This window comes from Amblyomma mixtum, chromosome 10 (genome assembly GCF_055824585.1).
Source record: "Amblyomma mixtum isolate Tamu chromosome 10, ASM5582458v1, whole genome shotgun sequence".
NCBI classification, from domain to species: domain Eukaryota; kingdom Metazoa; phylum Arthropoda; class Arachnida; order Ixodida; family Ixodidae; genus Amblyomma; species Amblyomma mixtum.
In genome coordinates this window covers 174667810-174695358 of record NC_143021.1, presented here as the reverse complement: position 1 = coordinate 174695358, position 27549 = coordinate 174667810, and the positions used below count along the sequence as shown (strand labels likewise).

Sequence of the window (27549 nt, the reverse complement as noted above, 5' to 3'; positions counted from 1 at the left end):
TGACCGGAAAACGTGGGTGCAAGAAGAGGGAAGGGTTTCCAGAGAGCCATTGGCATTCCTCCGAGTCTGCTGAATTTGCCATGAGTCAAAAACCTGTCTAGGAGGTAATGCATGAGTCAAGTAAGCGTCTTCCGCACGGGTTTGACCGTTGTTTGACCAGAAACCGCGCGCGCGTGTTGCCCGTCGCGAAGGGTGGGCCGTCTCCCAATGTCGCGTTGGAAATCCATAAAACCTTGCCCGAGGCGAATTTATATATGTATTATTGCATCCTACAACACAGCAATGTGTCCTGCTGTTGTCATGTGCTATTTTGTGCTGGGGAGGAGGCGCACAACTGCTTCGCGACAGCGCGCGGAACACAGCGGGAGCTGTCAGACTGCCCCCGCCTTCCTGACAGGGACGCGCGCGCCGCCGCCAGTAGCGCGCGCGTCGCGCTGGAGTTAGATGCGCAGAGTGCCTATACTCACAAACCTTACCGAAACTTCTATCATTATTTTTGAGGTATGGAGTAAGGTATGATCGTAGCCTCGTTTCGAGTCATACGAGTAGCCACTCGCGCAAGTTCTTGCTCCTGACTTTTCCAACACTTTAGGTGCTTCGGCTTCTTTCCAAAAAACAGATATTTTTCTCCGTGAATATTTTACCTTGCCCGCAAGGAAACCATTTAATTTTTCAACGAGAAACAGCAACGGTTACCTTTTTGCAAGCGCGTGTACATATTTCAAGAAGTTCCACAGTATCTGGGAGAAGGAACTGTCAAATGGCAGCATCTGTCAGATGAGTAACTGTGTGTTCGTCTAATTGTTTCAATTAGAAAGATGCATGTGCAAAAAAATTCAGAAAAAAAGCTTATATTACTACAGGAGCCAAACATGCGTGAAAAAGTGAAAAAGAAGGAGAGCGCTCTAATAAGTTCACAATTTCTACAAATCTTATTTACTACGTTGGCGACTCGGTGTCGAAAAGAAATCTATTTGCGGTATGAGAGATTCTAAATTAAACTCCAGCAGTGACATCACTGCTAAAGGTGTCATCATCATCAGCCTGACTGCGCCCACTACAGGGCAAAGGCCTCTCCCATGTCTCCCCAATTAATCCTGTGTACAGGTGCGTCTTCGAAGCACAGGTCGGAGGCCGTTGACCAAAGACGCGTCACGGCAGGCACACACCCCGGAGTCACACCGAAACCAGCACAGCACTTCGTTCTCCTCTTCGTCCATCGCGTGAACGGCTGCCGGTCGTTCCCATTACAGTTACCTCCCCGGCGAAAAAAAAGCCATCCTGGCGACTTACGAGGACGAAAGAATTGACGGGTCGTAGTAGGGCTTAAGACGCTCGACGTGTACAGTTTCACGCCCCCGGCGACGATGATCCGGGGAGGGGTCAAGGGGCTCAACTATGTAAGTCACGGGAGAAGTTTGTTGAAGAACGCGGTAAGGGCCGTGATAGCGGGAAAGTAGTTTCGTGGCGAGGCCGGGAGTGGAGGAAGGCACCCAGAGCCAAACGAGTGTGCCGGAGGGATATGACGCGGGAGGGTCCAAGGGGTCCCGACGGTGCTTCTGGTGCTGCTGGAGTTGTGTGGTGAAAGAGCGCGCAAGTTGTCGACATTCTTCGGCATACATGTGGGCCTCGGAGAAGGATGTTGTCTCGGAAGAATCAGGGCGATAGGGAAGGATGGTGTCCATTGTGGAGGTAGGCTCGCGACCATATAAGAGGAAGAAAGGAGAGAACCCCGTCGTTGTCTGCGTAGCCGTATTATACGCGTAGGTTACGAAAGGAAGTACTTTATCCCAGTTGGAGTGGGCGGTATCAACGTACATAGCGAGCATGTCACTGAGAGTGCGGTTGAACCGTTCAGTCATGCCGTTGGTTTGGGGGTGATAGGCGCTGGTACAGCGATGAACGATTTTGCATTCCTTGAGCAGTGCCGCGACGACTTCCGATAGAAAAACACGGCCACGGTCACTGAGCAATTCTTTCGGGGCGCCGTGACGAAGAACAAGACGGTGTAGAATGAAAGAAGCAACGTCCTGTGCGGTCGCAGATTGGAGAGGCGACGTTTCTACGTAGCGGGTTAGGTGGTCAACGGCCACGATTACCCAGCGGTTGTTAGCCGAACTGGTGGGAAGCGGACCGTAAAGATCAATGCCGACGCGGTCAAAGGGGCGGGCAGGGCAGGGTAACGGCTGCAATGGGGCGGTGTTGTGGCGGGGAGGGTTCTTGCGACGTTGGCAGGCTGTACACGACCGAATGTACTGTCGTACGAAGCGGTACATACCGCGCCAATAATATCGCAGACGCAGGTGAGCATACGTCTTCAATACACCGGCATGGCCGTATTGTGGGTCGGCGTGGAAGGAGGCGCAGATCGCAGCACGGAGGTGGCGAGGAATCACCAACAGCCACTTCCGCCCTTCGGACAGGTAGTTACGCCGGTATAAGAGGCCATCACGAACGGCAAAATGGGGGGCTTGGCGACGAAGAGTACGGGATGAAGAAGGTGGCGAGGGATTAGAGAGGAAGGTGAGGAGTGAGTTGATCCAAGGATCCTGCTGTTGCTCGGAGAGCATATCAGGGACACCGAACGACGAGAAATCATAGGCACAGACGAGGGCAGAGGCGGAATCGCAAGGAAGTGGTGAACGGGAAAGTGCGTCGGCGTCGGAGTGCTTGCGTCCAGAGCGATAAATGACGTGAATATCAAATTCCTGCAGACGTAAAGCCCAGCGGGCAAGTCGGCCAGAGGGATCTTTGAGGGAGGACAGCCAGCAAAGAGCATGATGGTCGGTGACGACATAGAACGGCCGGCCGTAGACGTAAGGGCGGAACTTGGCAATCGCCCAAATGATGGCCAGACACTCTTTTTCTGTCACTGAATAGTTAGATTCCGCCTTGGTGAGAGTGCGGCTGGCGTAAGCGACAACATATTCTGGATACCCAGTCTTCCGTTGAGCAAGAACTGCGCCCAACCCCACACCGCTGGCGTCAGTGTGAATTTCGGTCGGACAGTCAGGATCAAAATGGCGCAGTATTGGCGGGGAGACCAGAAGGCGACGTAAAGTGACGAATGCGGCATCGCAGGCGGGTGACCAAGACGAGAGGTTCGGGCTGCCGGCAAGAAGCTGCGTTAAAGGGGCGATGATACAGGCGAAATTCCGGATGAAGCGGCGGAAGTATGAACACAAGCCTACAAAACTGCGAAGTTCTTTTAAGGTGGTCGGTTTGGGAAAGTCAGCGACGGCGCGAAGTTTGGCAGGGTCAGGAAGAACACCATCTTTGGAGATGACATGACCTAATATCGTCAGCTTCGTGGCACCGAAGTGACATTTCTTGAGGTTTAGTTGTAGCCCGGCTGCAGTAAGGCACGTGAGAACACGCTGGAGGCGAAGTAAATGGGAAGAAAAATCTTTGGAAAAAACGACAATGTCATCCAGATAGCACAGACACGTTTCCCATTTGAGCCCGCTGAGAATATTATCCATCATTCTCTCGAATGTGGCTGGGGCATTGCAGAGGCCGAATGGCATGACATTGAATTCATACAGGCCGTCTGGTGTGACGAAGGCGGTTTTCGGCCGGTCAGCAGCAGCCATCGGGACTTGCCAGTATCCAGAGCGTAAGTCTAAGGACGAAAAATACTCCGCTCCCTGCAAGCAGTCCAGTGCGTCGTCGATTCGGGGTAGAGGGTAAACGTCCTTGCGAGTAATCTGGTTGAGACGACGGTAGTCCACGCAGAACCGGATGGAGCCATCTTTTTTCGTCACCAAGACAACAGGAGAGGCCCAAGGGCTGTGAGAAGGCTGTATGATGCCGCGCTGTAGCATATCGTCGACATTTTCACGGATGACGCGGCGCTCTGTGGGCGAGACGCGGTACGGTCGCTGGCGCAAGGGGGCGTGCGTACCTGTGTCAATTTCGTGAGAGACGGCGAACGCACGGCCCAAAGAAGATTGGGAAAGGTCAAAAGACGCGCTGAAGCGTTGGAGAAGTTGCAGTAGCTGGTCACGTTGAGCGGGCGGAAGGTCGGTAGCGATGGCGCGATGAAATACGTCGGCGGGACGCGGATCGGGCGTGGTCGCACAAATGTCCAGGAGAGCAACCTCGGGACATGCACGGTGATCAGAGAACTCGTAGGCAAGTGCAGGGTCCAGTTCTTCGATACGACCGAGGCATTCGCCGTGAAGGAGAGAGGACGGGCAAGCAAAAGGGTTGGAGACATAAATGGCACAGTGACCACCGGAAATCGTGAGAACGGCGAAAGGAATCAGAAGGTGGTGACGGCGGGTGGCAGCAGTAGTGGGTGTGAAGAGAACAGGGCTGCTGAAGGCAGAGTCAGGTAAGAGCGGGACGAGGACAGAAGAAAAGGGAGGTATGGTGGTGTCGGCGGCTACGAGAAGTTTAGCGGAGGGCACAGGCAGGTCGCACAGGGAAACGTTACACACGGAAGATAGCGCAAGTTCAGCACGAGCACAATCAATCACTGCGTGGTGGGTGGACAGGAAGTCGCATCCTAGGATGATGTCGTGAGAGCACGCACTCAGCACAACAAACTCGATGAGATAGTCTACGTCGTTGATCGAAACTCGTACGGTGCAGGCTGCGATGGGGTGAATGCGCTGAGAGGTGGCCGTACGGAGCGAAAAGTCAGACAGGGGCGTCGTCACCTTGCGAATTTTGCGGCGAAGAGAGTCACTAATCACAGACACGGCAGCGCCCGTGTCAACGAGCGCGAGAACAGGTACACCTTCGACAAACGCCTGAACCACATTAGCGGGAGCAAACGGAGGACTTGGTGAGTTCGCAAAAGACGCAGTTCTTGCCTCCGGAACTGCGGCATTCAGTTTTCCTCACGGAGAGGTTCCGGGCGCCGAAGCATTGGGGAAATGGAACGGCGGCGAGGCGAAGGCGAGCGGCGAGTCGAGTACTGGGGGCGAGACATAGAGGAGCCAGAAGAGCCATTGGGCAAGGTCGGCTCGTGATCGTATCCGTGATCGTACGTGTGCGCAGCATCCCCATAGCGAGGCAAGCGCTGACGGCAGAGACGTGCGACGTGCCCTGGAAGCCCACAAGCGTAGCAGATGGGCCGATTATCGGCGGTGCGCCAAGGGTTCGTAGGATGTCGTCGTGTGCGAGGAAACGAGGCTGGCGGAAGTGGCATGGATGGGGTTGAAGCATAATAGGCAGGGCTGCTGCGGTACGTAGGAGAGGCAAGCGAGCGCGGTGCCCGTCGGACGGCTTCCGCATAGGTGAGTGGTGCTGCGACAGGAGGAGGCGGGGGGCTGGACGGCAGGACTGCAGCGACCTGCTCCTGAACAACACGGCGGATAGTCGGCGCAAGGGAGGGCGCTAGGTCGGCAGTAGGGCAGACAGGGTCTGGAACGGCGTGATGGAGAAGAGAAAGCTGGCGGGCGATTTCCTCGCGTATAAAATCTTTCACGCGCTCCATGAATAGGGTTTGGTCCGGAGACGAGGGACCAAGGGCCAAGCCAGCAAGACTCTCGGGAGGCGCACCAGACTGCCGCGTAGAAGCGCGTTGCTTGCGCAACTCGTCGAAGCTTTGGCACAGCTCGATGACGGCACTGACGGAGGTGAGGTTCTTCGCCAGGAGCATTTGGAAAGCGTCATCTGCTATGCCTTTAAGAATGTTATTAACTTTGTCAGCCTCGGACATCGAAGGGTTCACGCGCTTACACAAATCGACAATGTCTTCAATGTAGCCGGTGAATGTTTCGGTCGGTAGCTGTGCTCGAGCACGGAGGCGTTGCTCGGCGCGGAGTTTCCGCACGGCGGGGCGGCCGAAAACGTCGGCGAAGCTAGTCTTGAATGATGACCAGGTGTGAAGGTCCGCTTCATGGTTACGAAACCATAAGTTGGCAACGTCGGTGAGATAGAAGAGCACGTTGCTCAGCTTGATGGAATCGTCCCACCGATTGTAAGTGCTGACGCGCTCGTAGGTCGCCAACCAGTCGTCGACGTCCTGGTCGTCCGTACCGCTAAATGGGGAAGGGTCGCGCTGTCGTTGGACCCCGGAACAGAGGACGGTGGCAGGGGCGACCGGCGACGACTGCGTCGAAGTGTTTGGCATTGTTGGCGGTGCAAGTAGCGTTCCGCTCCTGAGTTCCAGGTTGAGCACCGGGACGGGGATCGAAGCACCTCCACCAAGTGTACAGGTGCGTCTTCGAAGCACAGGTCGGAGGCCGTTGACCAAAGACGCGTCACGGCAGGCACACACCCCGGAGTCACACCGAAACCAGCACAGCACTTCGTTCTCCTCTTCGTCCATCGCGTGAACGGCTGCCGGTCGTTCCCATTACACCTGTCCTTTGCCAGTTGCGGCCACCGTATCCCCGCAAACTTCTTAATCTTATCCGCCCACCTAGCTTTCTGTCACCCCCTGCTAAAAAAAAAACGAGCGCCTTCGCTATCTAAACATGCGTGCTCACTTAAGTACACATTTCTAGAGTGTTTTTGAGCAGTGCGCTGAGGAGCGAAGAAAGCGAATTTCGACCGGAGGTTCTACATTTCAACGGTAATGCTGGCACTCCAGCGACCAAACCGGCAAAAATGTATCCTTAACAGAGTGGCTGCTTCGTTTTCCCCAACCTACAACGCTCCAGAGAAGCATATTACTTCTTTACATACCGAATTAAATGTTTAAAGCGGCTGCGAAGGAAAGAACTGAAATGCTGACTCGTGGTTTGTGCGCAGGCAGGACAAGAAAACACGTCCATGCCTCCCCAAGCTCAAAGGCCAGTGCAGTTCATGTAGGCGCAACTTAGTTATTTTATAAATGCCAGGAAAAAATTGGGATTACGCCCAAGAGGATGCTGGTGTATGATGTGGCCGTTATTTTCTCATAAGGGACATAGTGCGTAAGAATAAATGACAGGCTGGCAACCTGCGTGAGTTCCAGAAAGTCTCTTGTTAATTTTCGCCTTCGATAGGCATCACCGAGCCCCTCAACAGTGCGCATGTCAAAGCAGCAACGTAGCACGCAGCGCCAACTTCTCATGTATCCGCATATTGCCACGTAGCACCACATTCTAGATAACCATTGTTATATGTTCATTTAGGTGAAGAACACCAAGTGAACGAACACAGCTGCCACGGGTGCCGGTCATATCCATGGTGGGTATTATTTCCCTTTCACTGCTGCGGAAATATTGACAGCTTTGTCCATGGATATCTCAATATCACCGGTCTCTACAATATTGGCACAACCTATATAAGAGTTACATAACAATTCCATATGATTTTCCCTCCAGTCTGCAGTAGCACTGTATATGTAATGTGGGCCCTAAAAATGCGGTCCCATCACATTGTGGAATGCATATGTTGCAGACCTGTTATCAGCTTACAATCAGATGTACACAAATTTAGCAAGGAAGAGGAAAGACTCAGGGTGCTTGCCAGCATTTTGAGCAGAGGACTTCTCTTCCTTTCGACAAAGCGTTGATCATTTGCGGGTTTTAAATAGGACCTTCTCTTCGAGTAGGGAGGCCTGGTGAAGGGGTCAGGTGGGCATATGAGGTTAGGAACACATGAGGTTAGGTTAGGATAAGGATACAGCAGCTGTCGACGGTCAAGAAAAATTGAAGATAAATGGCCGAGTCAATTATTCTGCTGTGAATGTAGATGGGTGGTGATCATAATGAGCATAAACAGACGCACTGTCAGTGCAGCCTGTATGCAGCTTTAAGTAAGTCAAAGCCCCTCGCAGACACACTGATATCTACGCGGTAAACAGTGCAACATATTCTAAACACATCGTTCCTATATCAACAATTATTGCTCTCTCACCCATTATAACATAGGCCCTCCTGTTTAGGTGCATCAGGAATCGGTCGAGGCAGCTGCAGCACGGCCCCATCAACCTGTTGATAGAAGCCATGGCTTGCAGCTTGTCAGTGAAGCTGGAAAGCGAAGTACCAAACGTGTTGCCACATTTTTTTTTGCTTTTTTTGGTGACCTTACTTCACGGTCCCTCACCCGTAAATACCCGTCTGAAAAGCAAAACCATTTTGTATTTGCGAAGAGTGAACGGCACATTGTTAGTGAGCACTGAAAGCAACTTGTTTCGATAGCGTAGCGGCTGTTCAATGCACTTATTTGACCTCGTTCAGTAAATTACATGACGCCTTTTTCTGTTTTTTTAAAGCAGTGCATATGCCGTCTTAATCGATCCACTAATCTTTGTTACTTGTGAAACCACTACAGAGAGAAGGCAGGACGATGGGATTATTTCCAACACACAATGAAATTATCCGGGTTCGGTGGGGAACCTCAGTCTGTCAGCAAACGCTTCAACAAAAGAACTTGTCTTCGTGTGTGCAAGGACCCCAGATGAAGACCAGTTTCTTTGTCGAAGCGTTGTCTACCAGACAAGGGATTGCCACGGAACCAGGTTCAGGTTGTTTAACGTAAGAAAAACGGAAGCTTTATTGAATCAGCTTTTCGCAGCTTTGTGCAAATTGGGCAAATTGAGCCATGACATAAGTGTTTCGCTCTAGCCAAGATGTTTAAGGTGACATAAGGTATTTCGCGTCACTGGGGATCGAACCCCGCCGCTCTAGCAAGAGAGGCGGATGCTGAAATAACAATGCCTTCTCAGCTGCAAGCTGTCACCACGTAAGCAGTTTAGAATTTAAATTATTACACATAGTTGTAGCCTTTCTGGATTTGGTTTTACGGGGTTTAACGTCTCACAGAAATTCACGCTATGAGGGACACCGTAAGAGAGAGCTCCGGATAATTTCGACCACCCTTAAGGCCGGGATACATGCGACGGTTTTTTCGACGACATTCGCGCGGCAGAAAACGTCGCGGCAGCGCGACGCCCGGCTGGAGATACATGGAGCGTTGAAGCGGCGGCGCGCCGCCGCGCATCCCTCGACGCGAAAGCAAATGTGATCAACAAGTGGCTAACACCAACTGTGCAAGGAGGTCTGTGAGAACAGCGACGCTGACCATTCTGTTAAAATCAGGAAAGTTTCCCTTCGACACCACTGTACAAAATTTAGCACGCGCGCTTAAGTATCTATAAAGATTTGCGTGCTCGAATGCATGCCGTCGCGTACCTTTCGACGCCCGCTCAGCCGCGGACACCAGCGGCTGCAGTTTTCTTCGACACATTCGCTTCAGCGAGGGAGCGCAGGTAATCCGATCCAAGATTCGGCCGTGTTCTCTAAAAAAAGTGCAATTTCAAGTCTGACGAAGCGTTTATTTTCACGAGAAAAACATTTGCGTGCCAAAAACACGGCGTAGCTCGACGGCCATGGCGGCCATGTTGGCGGCGGCAGGCAGAGGACCGGAAAAGCGGGTTTTCTGCGCTGCTATTGGCTCGCTTCAGCCGCCGCTTCCGGTCTCACCGGACGCCGCGCGTCAAAATCTAGCCGGTCCTGATCGGCGGCGGCGGGCGTTTTTCTCGACGCCGGGCGTCAAATCTGCGCCGTCGGGCGAAAATCGACGACTCGCCGCGGTAAAAACACTCCATGTATTCCGGCCTTTACGGTCCTTTAACGTGCACTGACATCGCACAGTACACGAGCCTCGCGTTTACCCTCCATCGAAATGCGACCGCCGCGGCCAGGATCGAATCCGGGTCAGCACCCGAGCACCGTAACCACTGAACTACCGTGGCGGCGATAGTTATGTTATGGTCTTCCCATCTTTATTCATGTGTCTCCGAGTTATGAGGTTTATCTGTTGTTTCCTCTTATCGCATAAAATAAGCGCTCATTTCAATGTAAAGCGTTTTTCCAGATTTGGGACACAAGTTTAATAACGTTTTCGTCTTCTGCTTTCTCCTCTTCGTCTTCTTCACGTAAAGCAACCTCACCTCTTCAAGCGCGCCAAACGCCAACAAAAGAAGTTGTCGCAGTTCAGAATAAGACATATATTCCACATAATGGCTTCCTACATCTTTCCTATCGCAGTACTAAGGCAGAGTAAAGCGTCGGAACAAAGGCAAGAAAGCTACTTGACAAACTTTTCTGCTCGTGTGCAGAAGACACTGGTGTGAAACAACTGAGTAAGGTCGCAAAACCCGGCTTTGGACGGAGATCTTTTCCTTTCCAGTCGATGGCAAACTAAATGTCGTGCGAAACCTCAGTACCACTTCGTCACCCTCCATTTAAATCTTAAGTTAAAGTTAGCGGTAGCAGCATGAGCGTTTGCTATCTATTCTGCAGGTGTGGTTAGAAAGGCATGCGTAATGCAGTCGTAAGAGCGGGACTGTCATGCTACTCACGCCCTCTATACATTCCTACAGGTACTAATTAGTGTAAAATTTTTATACTGAGAACTGTTAAGTGGTACTTACACGAGACGCGCGGCGGAGACGACAGCCCTGAGTGGCTCGGCAAAGACGAGCACCAGGGAGCCGTAAATGACTGACCCTAGGTGGTAGCCCACGAGGAGTTGCATGCTTCGCACCACGGGGGCGCTCATGTGCGTCTTGTGCCTGCGCTGACGTGGGATTCAGTGCATTCAGGGAAGAAACAGACGGACGTACAGTACGGTCCATTGTTAAAAGGAACAAGCGATCGCGTGCCCTCCGCGCTTCGCGAAGCATTGCCGCCTAGATGCGGCTAGAATAGGCGGCGTCAGGCGCATGCGCGGAATGACCAGCCATCATGCTTATTGCGCATGCGTCTTGTGCCGACAATTCCCACAAGTTCTCAGTGGCAGCGCACCGCGAAGTGCCAAGGCCGCGCGATCTCATGTTTCCTTTAACAGTGGACCGTACTGTACAAGTGTCCACTTAAAAGGACACTGACGATCAATTGAAACTGGTCTGTACAGATGAATTTCCACGTCATGATTACAAAGATGCCATTTTCACTCAAAACAGAGCTTTTATTGCTAGAAGGGTAAAAAAAAAAGAAATGCATAAGTACATACATTGGTGACGCTAACAGAATTTTGGGCGAGGACCCCGGCAGCTGCGCTAGGCGTCCATTCGCTTGCAAGTGCAGTCCTTTCCAGTATCTCATGAATTTAAATTGACAAAGGTAAAAAAGTGTTGAATTTTAAATCCAGATCTGTAAGCAATAAATGCACTTTTGCAGCCGTACTAACAGAACATACAAAAAGTCACACCGCCGATTTTGACTCTAAACAAAAACGATATGAACTTGTCCTCAGTGGCCAATTAACTCTAAGACTGCATTTTTGAAAGCATCTTGACTTGTCAAATGTCGTAAGTAGTCTGTGGGGTTTAACGTCCTGGAGACGAAAGCGGGCTATGGGACCACCTGGGGATCTTTAACGCACTCTGATATCACGCAGCGGCCCGGCATATTTGCTCTCAGCATCCCTAAAAATGTGACTGCCCCCTCATGTATTTGAATCCGTGCCCTTGACCTCAACAGCCGAAAGCCGAAGACACAGCCATCCCGGCTGGTTCACATTTCAAGGACGCCTAAGGTAACACTACCGATGATTTCTTGCTAAAGTCCTGTACACATTAAGGTGACTACAGCATGTATTTCGGATTGGCGACAGAAACTGAAATACGTTATGTTCAACGTCAAAACGTTTTTTCTGTGGGCTAAGCTGTAGGGCGCCTCAAAATACTCTACGCTGATGATTAATAAAAACATTTTATAGGCGGAACCTTAAAATGTATTTCTTCTTAGCTGGCAGTCTTCCGTCACTAACCTTATGCTCACAAAACTGAAAAACCGAACAATATAACAGCAAGTTCATTGTGTTTCAAATTGAGCAAGTCCGATCCAGTCACTCCGATCACTGCTATTCCTCGAAATTCGTTGCTCTGGGGCAATGCCAGGAGTCCTTAATTCTGCCTTTTACCCTGGGTTGCCTATTTGTTTCAGCGCCGGCCGCAGATAGAGTAGAGCTGCATTCCCTTGAGGTTACGACAGGCGGCAAACACTGCACATCATAAGCTCGCCCTTTATTTTATCCTGACGAATGCTCAAATCGATGGGGATGGCGTAATGTTCGCTTACCTAGTGAAGTACCAAGCCACAACGGTGCTCGCCACGACGAAGTGCTGGCAGCTTAGTACTATGTTCGCCAGCCACAGGAAGAACAGCAAGTACGGCGGACACATGATCTGCAGCACAAACAGAAGCAAACAGAAGTGGACAGTGTGTGAGAGGGACAGCGTGGCATCAACACTACGAACCTGCGTCTATGCCTGCTTTGAGTCCGGGGGCTGCGAACGAAGACAAAGCGCTCGCTGCACGCGAGTGAGATCTCCCTTTTGTGCCGAGGTATAAAAAAGTCACAATCTGCCAGAATTATTCGTTCGCACTCTGCAAGGTCCTTTCTCGTGCTGGTACGCTATCAAAAGCAAATGAACTGAGACAGGGCCACTTTAATGCAAAAGCGAAAGCACAAAATAGTCACTAAAGTTGAAGGAATACAAACGGAGTTGGCAACTTTAAAGAGAAGTCGCACATAACGAGCTATAGTTAACAGAGTAAGTATTAAAAACCTGTAATTTTGTTCTTACCGTCCTAACTGCCGTATTTCTCTCAGCATAAGCTAATGTTCTAACGTTGCAGTTAGCACCATATACATAGATACTTTGGCTTAAAGTATACACTGCAATCGTCACTTCAGCTATCGCAGTGCATACGTTATCAATAAGCATGGTGGAAATGAGCCCCAGTTCAGGCTCTCGCACAGGCGGTCCTTCCTTTTAAAACTTCGGATGGAAAGTAAACGCAACGTTTAAATGGCAACATGGCACAAATGCCACGCAAGGCCCGCAGGTCAGCCGTGCTGACAGATAGGACAATTTTTAGACACTAATGGCCGTTCCTGAAAAGTCCGTAACACAGATTGCAAAAATATGGTGAATGATGTAACAAAAAAGTTAGCCCTAAAACCAAACAACCGGTTAAAGAGCCAAGCGTGTAAAGTGAAGATGGGCAGTAAGAACTGCTCACACTGCTAGCATCGTACCAGGAAGAAGCCATCGGTCTCAAAGCCCACTGTCCGCTCCTCCACATCCTCCATGAACGGGTGCACGACCGACAGGATGGCCACCAAGCCGAGGAGCCAGAAGCCAGCGATCACCACAATTGCCATGGCCGCCTGCGGCACTCCATGGTCACCGGAAAAAAAGATTAGCCGTAACGTCACAGTGTGTCCCACAGTGAAATCTTGACTCGTAAGCTCGTGACCTCGACATGTTCCAGTACCAGAGCCTCGTCACACTCCGAACCAAGCGCACTTTGCCACCTTTACTGGCATTCGAGTGTTGATTGGACCTTAGGTTAGAGGTGTGAAGTACGTTTTAAGATGTCCGCCTAACGGCGCCTTGCTCACGATTATTCAGTCGAGCTGCTTAAATAGGACTACTAATGTTATTTTCATAACAATTTAATGTTGGCTTTGAGCACGATCATTTATCTGCATTATTCACCTTTCTTATGTTGGAAAGCCTAAACCGTGTGCTCTGGTGGCTCTAAAGTAGAGCTTAATGTCTGGGCTTCTCAGATGGTTCCACTCTTCTCAACGGTTAAACTTTTCTACTGAAATATGTTTTCAGCAGTTGTGAATTTCACCCTATTTGCAGAATTCTGGTTTGCATGTTAGTACTTTTTTCATAATTCCACTTCACATGCTACGCACTTGGCTTACTAGAAATCCGGGCTACTCGATCAGTGCCATTAGAATGTGGAAGCTGTTGTTGAGCGGAGGTGGCAGCCTTTGAGGGTTTTATCTGAGACTCTAATTTTTGACTATCGACGAAATGAACAAGTAAATTGGCAACAACTTCACTAACCATGAGTGCTTGACCGAAGATAGATGGGACGTCACCCAAGGCTCTCCCAGCTTCTTCTAGCACACCCACAACCTGAAAATTAAAAGGTAAATCGGTAGAAAGAAGTTATTCTTGAGTGATTTCACATTATATATCCTACTATACATTGTCATATTTGATAGTTTTATTTTGGTCGGCTGAGCTGTACACATCCCTTCTCAGCTACCTCCAGTGTAGGAGATGTAGTGAAGTAGTTTTAATACGAGAATTCACTCTTAGCTCCGACTTCATTTTGATGGCACCATTTTGATGGCACCATTTTGATGGCACCAAAGCAGCAAATTTCGTGGTTTTCTTAAGGCACATCATGTTGCATGCATTCTTCAATTAAAAGAAAAACACATACGGAGTGATGCCCGAACATAAACTCTGCTCCTAAGCAGATTTATGCAACTCCCTGAGCATGTTTCAGCGTATATTAGCTCATTTGGGACACATTAACGGGGTGGACATTACGCCCTTTGTAAAGAGTGGGCTGTATTCTCTGATACTTTCATGACTAAACACTGACTGGGGTGATAGCCCGCTTACCAAGGTAACTTTCTTCCCAACGGCGGCGATCATGAGCACTGTGGCAACCTGCACAAAATGGCATGTGTTGGATTAGCAGCTGTAAGGTCGACCTCGTGTTCATTCAAATTTTCATCCTTATCAGGAAGTGTGCTTGAATATGTCTGGATTCTAGGCACAGTCTCTCCTAGGTAAAGAATAAAACATTGAGAAGATGCCTTTCAGCATGAACTTGTTTGCACCATTCGTTTTTTTTCAACTTTCGTTGCTTCAAAACTCGGCACTGTGCTGTTTTCGCAACCAAATATTCGTTCAATTCGCCCCTGCTTAGCGTACACTTCAAAACCTGTGACGCACTTTCGCTCTCGCATCACGTTTAGGGGCGGCGAGAGCTGTGGGTTCGGTGCACGCGTTTGTCGCTGAAATTATTGTGAAATACCGTGATCGTGAAACTGATACTTGCAGTCCGAAATTATCTTCGCTATTTGTATGGCATGGTCAGCTTGCCTGTCAATGAAGCGGTATACGGCGATGCATGTATGGCCATGTTTCATCGATTATTACAACTGCAATTACGAGCGGTTGCATACTTCGCTACCCTCCTCGGTAAGCAGGGCACTTCCAAGAAGTGCCGACATGCAAACATTTATGCAAACCACAACCTCACCATTCAAACATGAAAGCAAACATTTATACTTGCAGTCCCTCCTCTACCGTAGCTCCTGCAAACTGTTTTCCTTCCTCTACCGTTTCCATCGGTATATTTCTGGCGAGCTAACAGACGCTACTTCTCGCACTTCTCTTATGTTATCACAGAAGACAGCGCTTCACGGTTGCGGTCCTGCCGAATGTTTGGCACTGTACGCTAAGACTACTGTGGAAGACGCCACAAACAGACATACCTGTAGAACAAGCTGCATTCGGTTGGACCCGTTTTCAGTGGAGAGAGAGGCACGCCGGGATATGGAATGAATACGCTCTAGGACAGCTCTCGAATTTAGTAGTACTGGAGAAATAGCACAGTACCGTCGCAGGCCTTTATCTTAGCGAACTCACAGACATTTTGCAGCAGCATTTACTGTCGCCTACCGTGAGAATCGTGAGCAGCACAAGTACCCCGACCCAGAGGCTGCTGCGCTGGTCGTGCTTGGACATCTCCATCACGTCGTCCGGAGGGTGCTCGTAAAGGTTGACCTCTCTTCCCCACGCCAACCTGCAGGTCAGCGATTGGCGTGCAAGGATTCCTGTTAAGACCCTAGAAATTTCATTTCTAATTATTGAAGTTTGTTGGTCATACGGAAGTAAGAAGGGGAAGAAAAAAAAAGTTGCAAGGTATCCCCAGCTGGGCAGTCTGAAATCTGTGCGAGCTTCTTGCTTTATTGTCGGGACGTACTCGACTCCTTCAACGCGCCACCACACGGTACACGGAAACAGCCGTGGTCTAGATACTTTAAATTATGCTATTAACACTACTTATCGTTCAGTTTCTGAGGCAATCACGTCACAGGCAGTGGATAGGCGCGCAAAGGCACACGATATAATTCCGGCCATCATGGCCGCATTACTGAAGAGGTGAAATTCAAAAGATCCCTGTGCGCTGTGCTATATGCGTGCTCGTTAAAGAACCCGAGGGATCAATCCGGAGCCCTCCCTCCACTACGGTATCTACCATGGCCCATGTACAACCTGAGGTCGTTAAATCGCCCATACTGTGCCACGCCGTACAATATATACTATGCTATATCGCGTTATAGCATACATTACCGATTCAAGTTTCGCAGCTGATAGTAAGATCATGCAAGATTGTCGCAAAAGAAGCACCAAGGCAGCTTGAAAAGTTTGATACTCAGCACATTTCCCAAACATCGCGAACGGTGTCGAAAATCCTTCACTTTATCTTATTACAGGCGGTGAGGGACTGTTTAAGTATTAGATGGGCTAAGATAAGGTCGAGTCTCCCTGAATGCTTATGATTCCAGCCATAAGAACCTGGTTCTAAGAAGGATTCCCAGCAGTAGTTTTCTATATGCAGCACTCGACGTGTGATGCGACCAGACGAAGACCGTGGTAAGGAATTTCCCATACATAGTACAAAGGGCGATAAGTATTGTTTGAAGGATGTGCAAACGTTAACACACCCGGGCTGGATCCCGACGACCTTGGTCTGCAGGTGCACTCATGAACCATAAACAAACAGCGTCTCTGCTCAATCGCTCCCTCTATTCCTCCTTCGCTACCTTTCTGGAAGACCGGCATTTCTGTGCGGATAAAAGTGCTGTAGCTGGCACTTACCACAGCGTGATAGTGAAGGCCAGTGTGCTAACCGCGGAGGCCATCATGATGAGCCAGGAGGAGATGCTGATCCAGAACCGAAGGCACAGCATCCACACCACCGTGATGCCTGCGGCCAAAGGCCATAAGGCCAGCTGTTTTATTTATTTGGTTTTTTTTTTCTGTCAGCGCATAAGGAGCTGATGAACCGCGCGCGTATTGAACAACAATTAGAGCTAGCAGTCAGAGATTTGAATGGACGCTCAAATTACACGGTTGCAGCCGTCGTTTCATTAAAGACACAGACCACATAAACCATAGTATAAACATGCCAGGATGCCGCTCTACTGCAGCTACTGGGGAAACCAACGCTGATGTAAATGAGGGCACGGCAGAAATCGGCGCACTTACGTTGCATGCTGTAAAGACCAAGGAATGCAAGCATCTGTCTAGCGGCATTGAAAACACAACGCTAACTACTTTACTGAACATACGGTGAATGCCTATCGTACTGTAGAATTGTCCATAGAAAAGGTCGCGGCGGTTAGTGGGTGATGCTTCATGAACGAAAAGAATTCTTCAGTTAGTCATCGTTTAGAGCAACTCAACCCCTTTTGTGTGCATCAGAGACGCTACAGTTTAGATCCAGCGCCTAAGATTTCCGGTGAGCATGCTTTACCGGTAATTTTCCACAGTGGTTATAATTCAGCGCGTTTTAGGAACATAGGAACAGCCGCATGATTGGAGAACTTGCAGTAATTAAATCGCAATGAGCACCGTGAGGGGGTGTGCTTATTGCCGTCATTTACTTCGATCGGTAACAGTGTGTTTCAGTTGTAGAGGTAGGCTGACGTCGCTATGAGGAGCCATCTGCAAACAAGCCTCTAAGGGGCCTCAAAGAGCAGATTACGCTTACTTCACGCAAACATTTTCGCTTTTGATAACCTGAGATAACGGACTTTATCTTCATATCATAGCATAGCATAGGTACGTCAGCTCACTACTGCTAATACCTACTTACACGTCATAAGTTATTGTTTCTTCGCCATATTTTTTAGTACTCATTGCATTTCTTTCGGCTTCCTTCATATTAGTTCATAAACATACTGTATAGCGATTTGTCTATTCACGTCCTTAACATGCTTGCTCTAATTCTTGTTTCGAGCTCCTTAACTCAAAGTTATACGTGGAAAGTAGATATTGTTGATGATTATTCCCCGTCAAATATTTGCTCTTAAGCCCTCCCAGAACACTTTTTCGCAATGTATGCAATCGATGCATCAGGATCGATCATGTGAATGTGATTTATTATCGAATGCCTCTTTCGAAATTTGACCTGGTCCTAGGTTCATCTGATGTGGTCGGCAATGATCTTATCGAGCGTCTGGTACAGAACGCATAGTTAGCAAATCACTGCACAATGTTTCATGTTCCTTGCATCAGATTTCTTGCTTATATTTAACGTGCAGTATTCTTCTGTAGATTGGGCGCGCTGTAGGTCAGAGTATTTGGTTATACAATTTTTCTGTTTCCATTCATAAAATACATTTACTTACCCTATGTAACCCAATTTTAAATAAAGTGTCCGACATAAATGTAACTTTGAAACAAGGATAGGGACGAAACATTTTCCTCCTAATACATTCCAATTTCATTACTGGCAGCAATAAACGGCCAGAGCCTGCTATCGCCCTACTCGGCGCTCAAGGCGGTAGAAAAACATAAGATTAGGTGAATGCAATCGTCATGTCAGACTGCACGATTTCCAGTTCCTATCGATGCCTTCATCAGGCACTAATAGCGGCAGTTGAGACATGGTACTTCAAGCACTTAGTGTACACCCTTACCGATTCCTACCAGCACCACGAAGCACATTTCATCTAACTGCCACAGCAGGTCCCCAGCGAGTATCTGAAAAAAGGACAAGCAATTGGCGCTCACAATGTGTACGTTAAAAAGCACTTCTAATGTGAGCTCTCTCGCGTACGTGCGTCGCGTTCCAGCTAAAAAAATCATTTCTTCTCCTTTTGCGCAAGCATGTCCAGCGATTCCGGACAAAAATTTGGAAACTAAAAAATTTTCAGATACTTTTGCGAAGTATTGAAGGCAATGGACGATTTCTTCTGGTACATAGCAAAATCTTTCTCGCATCGGACAGTTAAGACTCCCGTAGGAAACCAATGGGGGACAGTTTTGACGATAGCGAAAATGTTGATTGAAACAAAAATACAGGACTGCCATCGGTTGATCTGCGAATATATTGATTGTTATTTTGAAATCTTACATTGTGCGAAAACATAGCGTCATAAAAGGTTTCGCGCGCAAAATGCTTTCGTCCATTATTGTTGGGCATGCAAACAAGCTGCGACTGCGGTTTGTTCACCAGCCCCCCCCCCCCCCCAAAAAAAAAAAAGTTCAGCGCTTTGTAAGGGGCACCCACCTTTGCGTCCGAGTCCTTCAGTATCAGCTGGCGCACTTCTAGCGCTGACGCGGGACAAACATGGGGAAGGAGGCCACGCCTGAGAAAAGTGAAAAAAAATATAATAGTTTGTTGTCTTGTACACGGCATCATGCGAGTGATTTCTATTATTCTCGGGAGATATGGTTTCGTGTGCCACCGGACAGAGTCATGCAGGTTGATGGAGTGTGCGACAAGGCGACGCAATCCGGTAATTACATGGCTAAATAATGCTCTCCAAAAACGAGTGTGTCGCTACACCGAATGGCCGCATAATAAAACACACATTGCAATAATAAAGGACATCTCCTCGTTCGGATGTAGATTTGAACTCGTAATAAAATATGTGCAGGATACCACTATTTTAAATGGATATGAAATCATAATAATTTTTGTCCGTAAAAGCATTTGAAATGTTAAAAGTAAGCCTGCTCTATATCCGTTGATCTGCAATCTCGTTCTGCTCTAACTGTGCTGGGCTAAATAAAGTATTGTGTGTAATTTCAAATAAACTAGCAGTTCGTCCCAGAAAAATATGATGTCAGCCCCGTTGCGAACTCTCAAGGAAACGATGAGTGCATCTCGGAGTTCTTTCCTACTTGTTGCCCCTCAGCTGCACGTATATTCGATCTGGGAAGCATATTGCCGCTAATCTTTGTTTTTTTTGTGTGTTTTTTGCGCTCAAAGCCGCCGGAAAGCTCTTCATCGATCGGTTTGTTTGCGACGCGAGATGACACCAGATTAATCTCGAATGGCTGCATCCACGCTTAACTACTTCTATGTTGTTTCAGAATGTCGTGGTTGTTTTCGTCGCCTCCCCTCAAAACTTCTTTGACAGCTTTAAATTGAGAGCAGCCAGCAGCACGATGATTCTGTTCTTCCATGTACGCCAAACGCAGTCTGCCACTGAAGTCACCAAATCGTCCAGATCTTATTGGGCAGAAGTCACCTTAATCACTTCACAAGTTGTTGTTGTCGCCTCAAGAACGATGGCTTTAGCCAGGGTTTGGTGCAGATTCAAACAGGAAAAAACTTATCCAGGTTTATCTCTAGCAGCTCTCAAATATAAATAGAGAAATTACCCCAAGTTACCGATTAAGTCGCACGCCGTTCTTCGTGCGTGCTGTAAACTTAGCCCCGCGAGAATATAATAGTAAACTCCCAATAGGAGCATTACAAAGGAATAGAGGTTTCGTGCTCTCACTAACGTGGGTAACGTGTTAATAAAAATAGGCAGCATTGTAGCACAGCATGCTTGTTCTGAGCAGTTCTTTTTCTTCCTTTCATAGGCTATGTAATGCCAATTCACTACTCTGATCTCCAAGAAGCCACCTAGTGGAGATTAGTGGTTCACTTTTTTTTTTTAATGCGATGTTGAATGCCTCAGGGCATTATTGGTTCACTTCGTTACGCCTTCTTCTTTTCCTAGGCTCTGTCGCATTATAAAAAATACCCAATTCCTGAATTGTTCGCCAGGTGGTGTCACTGAATGCGGAGTAGAAGAAGAAGAAATGTGGACAGTTGATGGTGCATACCTACGCTGCTAAGGGAACTTGAAAAAGGTTTGAGAGCTATGCACCATTACAACCCCTACCTCTACCACCGTCATCGCTACGAGTCCGACACCGAGGTTGCACTGGACGTTAAGGCTGCACACAGACTTCTCAAGACTGGATGCATCATCCTGCTGCCGCTACTGTGGACCATCACCGTGGTGTCCACCTCCGCCCTCTACCTGTCCAAGTCAGCCTCCGGGTCACACTCGTCTCCGGATCATCACGACGTCAAGGGTCGCGTGGATATGCGAGGTCTAGATTCGGATACTACTTTCGAGTGGGAGGACTTTACGCCGCTTATAGAACGCAGCTCGGTACCACCAAAGCCTCGTCCCTCTGCGATGTCTTCGACTGGAGCAGCGACGAACCCACCATCTTCCAGTTCCGTGCCATCAATGGGCAACAGCTCCACGGTATTATGTGTATCCATTGTGAACAAGGTAGCCTTCACAGAGACGAGCTCGACTGCTTCCGACACGGTGCACTCAGTTACCGCGCCCTCTTCGCTTGCCAGCAGCAATAAAGGTGAGAGCGCTTCTACTACCGATCGCTCACACGATCCCACCACTGTGCCTACACGTTCTCTAGCAGGATGGCCAACAACTGCTACGACAACTGGCTCGATTTCCGGAAAGATCGGTGGGACTGGGGCGTTTCTCGGAACTCAGTCTGTTCACAAATTCAATTCCTCATCCACAGTACGACAGCCAGACTCCACTGAAGGACTTAACACGGTTCCAAAAAGTGCCCAATCCCACGACAGAATGATTCCTTCTTCAAATATGCCTGACAGAATCACAGTAACATCCCCTCAAAGTGGCATTCCCTCAAAGGAGCAAAGTATGGCGATGCGAAGTGAAGGTAATTTACGTAAAACAACTGATGGAGTCACTGACAAGGAATCCAATGAGCATTTCTGGCAGCGTGGTCTTTCTCAAGAAATAATTCAAGGCACCCCGACGAGTTTACACAAAAACCATGTTGTGTCGTCAGTGTCAATAACTGTGCCTAAATTTACGCACATAGTTCCAGAAGCGAATAGCACTGTACTTATCAATAACTCTGGACGTGCATCAGTAGAGCCTGAAATGACGCATCTCGAAACTACTGCTACTCCGCCTTCACGAGACTTCGTAGTCAAGCGCTTCCCGCAGCCTGGAGACAAGAATAACGAATCAGACTCCTCATCTAAGGTAACTGGAATGCAAGACATCTACAGAGTAACTTCTACAGATCTAGGCAAGTTTTCTTTCATAACTGTATCCAACGTACCACAGTCGGCTAACAATAAGACGGAGCAAAAAGCCAAGACAACGCCGCTTGAACCACGTGGGGAAGCTGAGCCTTTCGAGGAAGATGCAAGATCAAGCATAAATCCTGAAGACTATAGCGATTTTCCAACCAGCGCTGACGAGCGCTCTTTGTATCCCTTCCAGAGGAACGATACATTGCCAACATTTCACGAGATGTCCTCTTCATTGTTATATTCATCTACCAAGGCGAAATTCCATCCCGACATACAATCACATGACGCAATGACCACGGTTAGTGCAGAGGAACTTAAAGAACCCTGGAGAATATCACCAGTAAAGTCTTCACCGCGCCCGTCAAGCGGCTACGTTACGAAGCCTGCGCCAGGTTCACAGGTGAGGGTCCAGACTCTCTCAATTTCATCGACACCTTCACTAAACGAAACAGAATTGGTTGAGGTGACGACTACCGCGCGACGAAAAGACACCGGGACCTCTGTTCTGCCTTCTATTATAGTGCTAAGTTTGAACAAAAAAGGTACCCGTGCCAATCGTACTGCTACCAAGTCAGAAACCGGAAAACCCCACCCCAATGAACCTCGTCTTATGACGCCTTCCCAAACTTCGCCTATATCGCAAACCACTGGTGCTACGGTAGACCTCCATGTACTCACGACAGAAAATGAGAAACCTTCACGCGCAACTACTTTTAAGCAAATTTCAGCTCGAAATAATACTTTCGGAACAAATAACAGCCTGTTCAACACGAGCGCCAAGTCCTCAGTCTTCGCCAGTGAAACGTCTTCAGATGGGTCAGCCCACCAACCACACGACGCCTACAGCCCTCTGAATAACCACAGCCACTTCTGGACATCGAAGCAGCCATCTGACTATGCCTGGACACACAGCAGGACGCAAGGACGTGAAGTTAGTAGGGAAACCACGACACACCAGCAGCATGCACAGGCATCAGCAGACATTAAAGCGTCAGAAAGCGTGGGTCATTTATCGCCAACTTCCGGTCGAGAAAGCCACGACCCCATCACGCCAGTCATACCCTTAATCAAGCTCCTTGTAAGGAATGTGTCGAGAGTGCCGCTAACAACTCGGTCCCGGGGTTTGTCAAATCCTGCCTCTGGTCGAGCCCCAAGGAGAAGAAAGAGCACTATCGACTTAACTCTTACAGCTAATACACTCATCACACGCAAGAAAGCAAGTAGAGCGCTGGAAGACGCACAGTTTAATATCCATACTTCATCAAAGAACGTCAGGCGCCCGGAGATTGCCCAAAAACGTCCGACCACCAATACAACGACTGCGAAGAAACGCGGTGATAATGCGTCGAGTGATCGTCGGCTCAACCCCAAAAGGCATCGGCCGATCTATGGTGCGTCTCCACGAGGCAGTGTTTCAGACTCCGTCCCAGCAAAAAGAAGAACCGTGGGCCGTACAGTAAAGCGCACGTCCGCCAACACATCGGCTAAGAGGGCACCGAAATCGACAACTTACAGTGGTTGGTACTGGATCTCTGAGGATGTTCAAGATTTCCGCTAGCGGCGCAAGCGAAAGTCCGAGCGCAGTACCAGCATCTATATAACGCAGGAGTATTATTAAGAACGTTATATATTGAAGAATGGCACTGTTCTGAACGTAATCAACGATGCGACTTCGCGTAATGAGGATTCCTTGATTATTATCATAAAAGACAATATTGGTGCGTCAGCCACGATGTATTATAGTCCAGCTAAATGCGCTAAAATACAAACATATATTTCTTCCTTTCTCTTCTGCCTGCTATTTCTCAGCTGTATAGTAATTCGAAGTGATGAAATAAAACTTCATTGGTACGTCACCGAACACGAGGGAAGTTTTACCTTAGTGTCAAAGCACACTGCATGAACAGGGCGCCCCATACTCTTATTTAGCCTTTCCTGCTTCTGACTTCCCCTTTTTAAATTCAACTAACATAAATTCGCCCAATTTTTCATATTGGTGCCGATCTAACAATTGCGGGATGAAAAATTATGGGAGAAATTAGACTTTTGAAATTCCATTACGGTTTAAGTTTCTTCGCCATGAGAACTCTGAGCTGAATTAATTATTCTCCTCCTGGCCATAAAATTTTGTTTCGCTAACAATGTGCTATATAATGCCGAAGCGTGTCGCGAAAAATAATCTAAAGGCGTTATTCCAGCCTTTCAAACGGTTCTGCTAGCAATGTCAGTGGCAGTGCCGCCACGGGTAATAAATTCAACTATAAGTCGCCATCCAGGTGCTTTTCCCGGCGAATCTAACGCAACGCGAGTCGCGCTGAATAGAAGAGATAATGATATGAGTTCACTTTGTGCTACTTTAAAAGAAAACCAGGCGCAGCGTGCTCTAGTGACCACTGTAGAAAAGGAGTGCCCTCCAGGGACATCAGAGTTGGCGGAGTGGGTGAGGGAACAAACGCGGGTTAATGACATCCTAGATGAAGTCAAGAGGAAGAAATGGGCTTGGACAGGGCATTTAATGCGAAGGAAAGATAAGCAAACGTAGCAGGGGGCGGCAGAAAGTTAGGTGGGCGGATGAGATCAGTAAGTTTGCGGGGATACGGTGGCCGCAACTGGCAAGGTTCAGGGTCAAATGGAGAGACGTGGGAGAGGCCTTTGCCCTGCAGTGGGCGTAGTCAGACTGATGATGATGATGATAGTTTTCTTCCCCTGCTGCATCAAGACATAGACTCGCACCGCGGCGCGCTACAGCACGGCGTTTCAAGAAAATGAATGGATCAAGAAACACGAAGTGTGCAGCCCGATCTCTACAGAATATCCCATGTGAGATGAACAGCAGCTCACATTTATGTACGGCGCACGCGTGTATGCAGGTGCAGGAGAAGTAAATAAGGTAATATAATTGAAATATATAGTTTTACCGCAGCGTTGAGGAATTCTATGGTGACAACGCTGAACAGCAGAAGTAGGCGTGCGGATTAATCTGAATTACGCATGCGCGGCACATAATAGATTTAGCTTAGCGGAGACGTACTACCGGCCACTAAACTTTACAAGACGCGGGTATTCGTGAAATCAAACCATTTCGTAGTATTCACGCGAGCCGATAGTGTGAAAGGTTTGAAGTTGTGTGGAAATTAGCGTACTGCACCAGATGTTGACATTAACCGGCGTCTGGTAGGGGAGGTAGCGCTACAATAATTTTTTTTTTCGTTTACACGCATGCCATAAATTTTTGCAGCAGACTCTGCATATACCGGATCACCGGACGCCGGCTGCACATGCGCCATGGTCACATTTGACCCTGTCTCTGCCTGCCCGCAGACGCAGAAGGTGTCCGGTAATCCGGCATGCGTCTGCTCCCGCACATCTCCGCTGTGTAAATCTCCCTAATGTCTCGCACAGACACAACACGCCAGTATTACTACCGGTATAAGCGTGCATGCACTTGCCATGGCCCGACCATTTCCTACACTATACAGGATTTCATACTTTCCGCCTTTAGTGGGAGCAGAAAACATAGTTTATTACTGACCTCTGCACGGTCTCCAAGCTTCCCATTTAGAGCAGTTCCAATAATCCTTCGCACTTCGCCATCGCTCATTTTCTATACTCTGCTGAACAAATCCTAGTCTCCAGTACTGCAGGTACCCAATGAGAGCATACGAAATCGCAATACTTAGGCAACGACCTCGCCTCTTTTATGCTACTTTACAAGTCTTCGAGTTAAGCAGAAAAAAAGACGACCAGCCTTCTCTATGTAATCATTATCATAAGTTGAACTACATCCACTACAGGATAAAGGCCTCGCACATTTTTATTCAATCAGACGAGCGCGCCATTGAGCCTCCATCATTTCCAGCCCGGCTAGCGTTAGAGAAGCGCGGAATTTCTGACACCAACTGCCGCTCGGTTCTCAACCACCACGACCCGTATCTGTTCCCACGCGCTTGCTTACTCTAATGCAGACTGCAAGAAGAAGAAGAGCCAGAAGATGTAGAAGAAAGAGGTCATATCCAGGCTGCGCCACTGCAAGATGCTTCCTGCAACCAGAAGTGACTTTCCTGCCGCCCAAGCGGCACCCGAACTAGAGTCCGAAAACCCTTCGCCGGATTTGCTTTCCACACACCGCATGATTAAGACCGGCTGCATCATCTTGCTGCCGCTCTTTCTCACTTTCCTCATCACCGCTGTTACGCTCGCTTACATGGCCGCAAATGCCGACGGGCGATCAGACCGCTCACCGTCGCCCACGATCGCCAGTCACCACGCAGCCGACTACGACGCAGAGACGCATCCAAGACGACGATGGGCAACCAATCTCAATGCCGCAACCCCTATCAAGACAACGGTCGCCCCAAATCAAGCAGCCGGCGGAAGTCCGTCCCCGTCTGGACACGCAGAGCAAGACATCTTTTCCCATTCCAAGAAACTGACACACAGCAGGACGCAAGGACTTCAAGTTCATAGAGAAACCACCACACATAAGGAGCAACCACAGGCATCTACAGACGTTAAAGCGTCAGAAAGCGTGGGTCATTTATCGCCAACTTCCGGACGGGAAAGCCATGACCCAATCACGCCAGTCATAACCTCAAACAATGTCCTTGTAAGGAATGTGTCGAGAGTGCCGCTAACAACCAGGTCGAGGGGTTTGTCAAATCATGACTCAAGTCGTGGACCGAGGGGAAGAAAGAGTACTATCGTCGTAACTCTTACAGCTAATACACTCATCGCAAGCAAGAAAGAAAGTAGACCGCTGGAAGACGTACAGTTTATTACCCATACTTCAACAAAGAACGTCAGGCATCCAGAGATTGCCCAAAAACGTCCGACCACCAATACAACGACTGCGAAGAAACGCGCTGATAATGCGTCGAGTGATGTTCGGCTCAACATCATAAGCCATCAGCCGGACTATGGTGAGTCTCCACGAGGTAGTGTTTCAGACCCCGCCCGAGCGAAAGGAAGAACCGTGGACCCCACAGTCATGAGCACATCCGCCAACACATCGGCTAAGAGGGCACTGAAATCGACAATTTACAGTGGTTGGTACTGGATCTCTGAGGATGTTGAAGATTTTCGCTAGTGGCGCAACCGAAAGTCCGAGCGCAGTACCAGCATCTGTCTAACGCAGGAATATTAATCAGAACGTTATATAGTGAAGAGTCGCACTGTTCCGAACGTAAGGAACAATGCGACTTAGGGTAATGATGATTCCTTGATTATTATCATGAAAGACAATGTTGATGCGTTAACCATGATGTATAGTCCAGCTAAATGCGCTAAAAGGCAAATATATATTTGTTCCTCTCCCTTCTGCTAAAGGTGTCTATTATGGTATGCTAAAGGTGCCTATTATGATGTGAGTTCATCACTTCGGGCTATAAAAAATCCAGGCGCAGCGTCCTCTGGTGACCACTGTTGAAAAGAATGCTTTGCGGGGCTTTCCTTGGCGCGCCGAAGGTCTCTGCTGTAAATTGTCTTACAATGGGACATCAGAGTTGGCTTAACTAATACCCCCCCCCCCCCCCCCCTTGTTGCATCAAGACGCAGGCTCGCACCACGGTGCGCTACACCTCAGCGTTTCAAGAAAATGAATGGATCAAGGAAGACGGAGTGTGCAGCGCGATCTCTACAGAATATCCAATGTGAGATGAACAGCAACACATATTTATGTACGACGCACCTGTGTATGCAGGTGGAGGAT

At 48.7% G+C, this 27549-nt stretch overlaps 1 protein-coding gene across 4 annotated transcripts in view; it reads right to left on the bottom strand.

Annotated features, from left to right (window-relative positions):
* Positions 1-27549, bottom strand: part of LOC149327789 (choline transporter-like protein 1) — an 85603-nt gene that overhangs the window by 6254 nt on the left and 51800 nt on the right. For 2 of the 4 annotated variants that reach the window (XR_016286262.1, XM_089563324.1), the window contains exons 6-15: positions 19023-19101; positions 18430-18493; positions 16604-16712; positions 15401-15524; positions 14333-14380; positions 13763-13834; positions 12937-13068; positions 11973-12079; positions 10322-10462; positions 7801-7913 (exon numbers count right to left, since the gene is read on the bottom strand). Coding sequence is in view for 3 of the 4 variants with exons in the window: in XM_089563324.1 (XP_089419450.1) it covers positions 7801-7913; positions 10322-10462; positions 11973-12079; positions 12937-13068; positions 13763-13834; positions 14333-14380; positions 15401-15524; positions 16604-16712; positions 18430-18493; positions 19023-19101 (989 nt within the window). In the remaining variant the exon portion in view is untranslated. Of the gene's footprint in view, positions 1-7800; positions 7914-8809; positions 9185-10321; positions 10463-11972; positions 12080-12936; positions 13069-13762; positions 13835-14332; positions 14381-15400; positions 15525-16603; positions 16713-18429; positions 18494-19022; positions 19102-27549 lie in introns of those variants that run through there. The other 2 variants (XM_089563325.1, XM_089563326.1) reach the window with 2 other exon arrangements.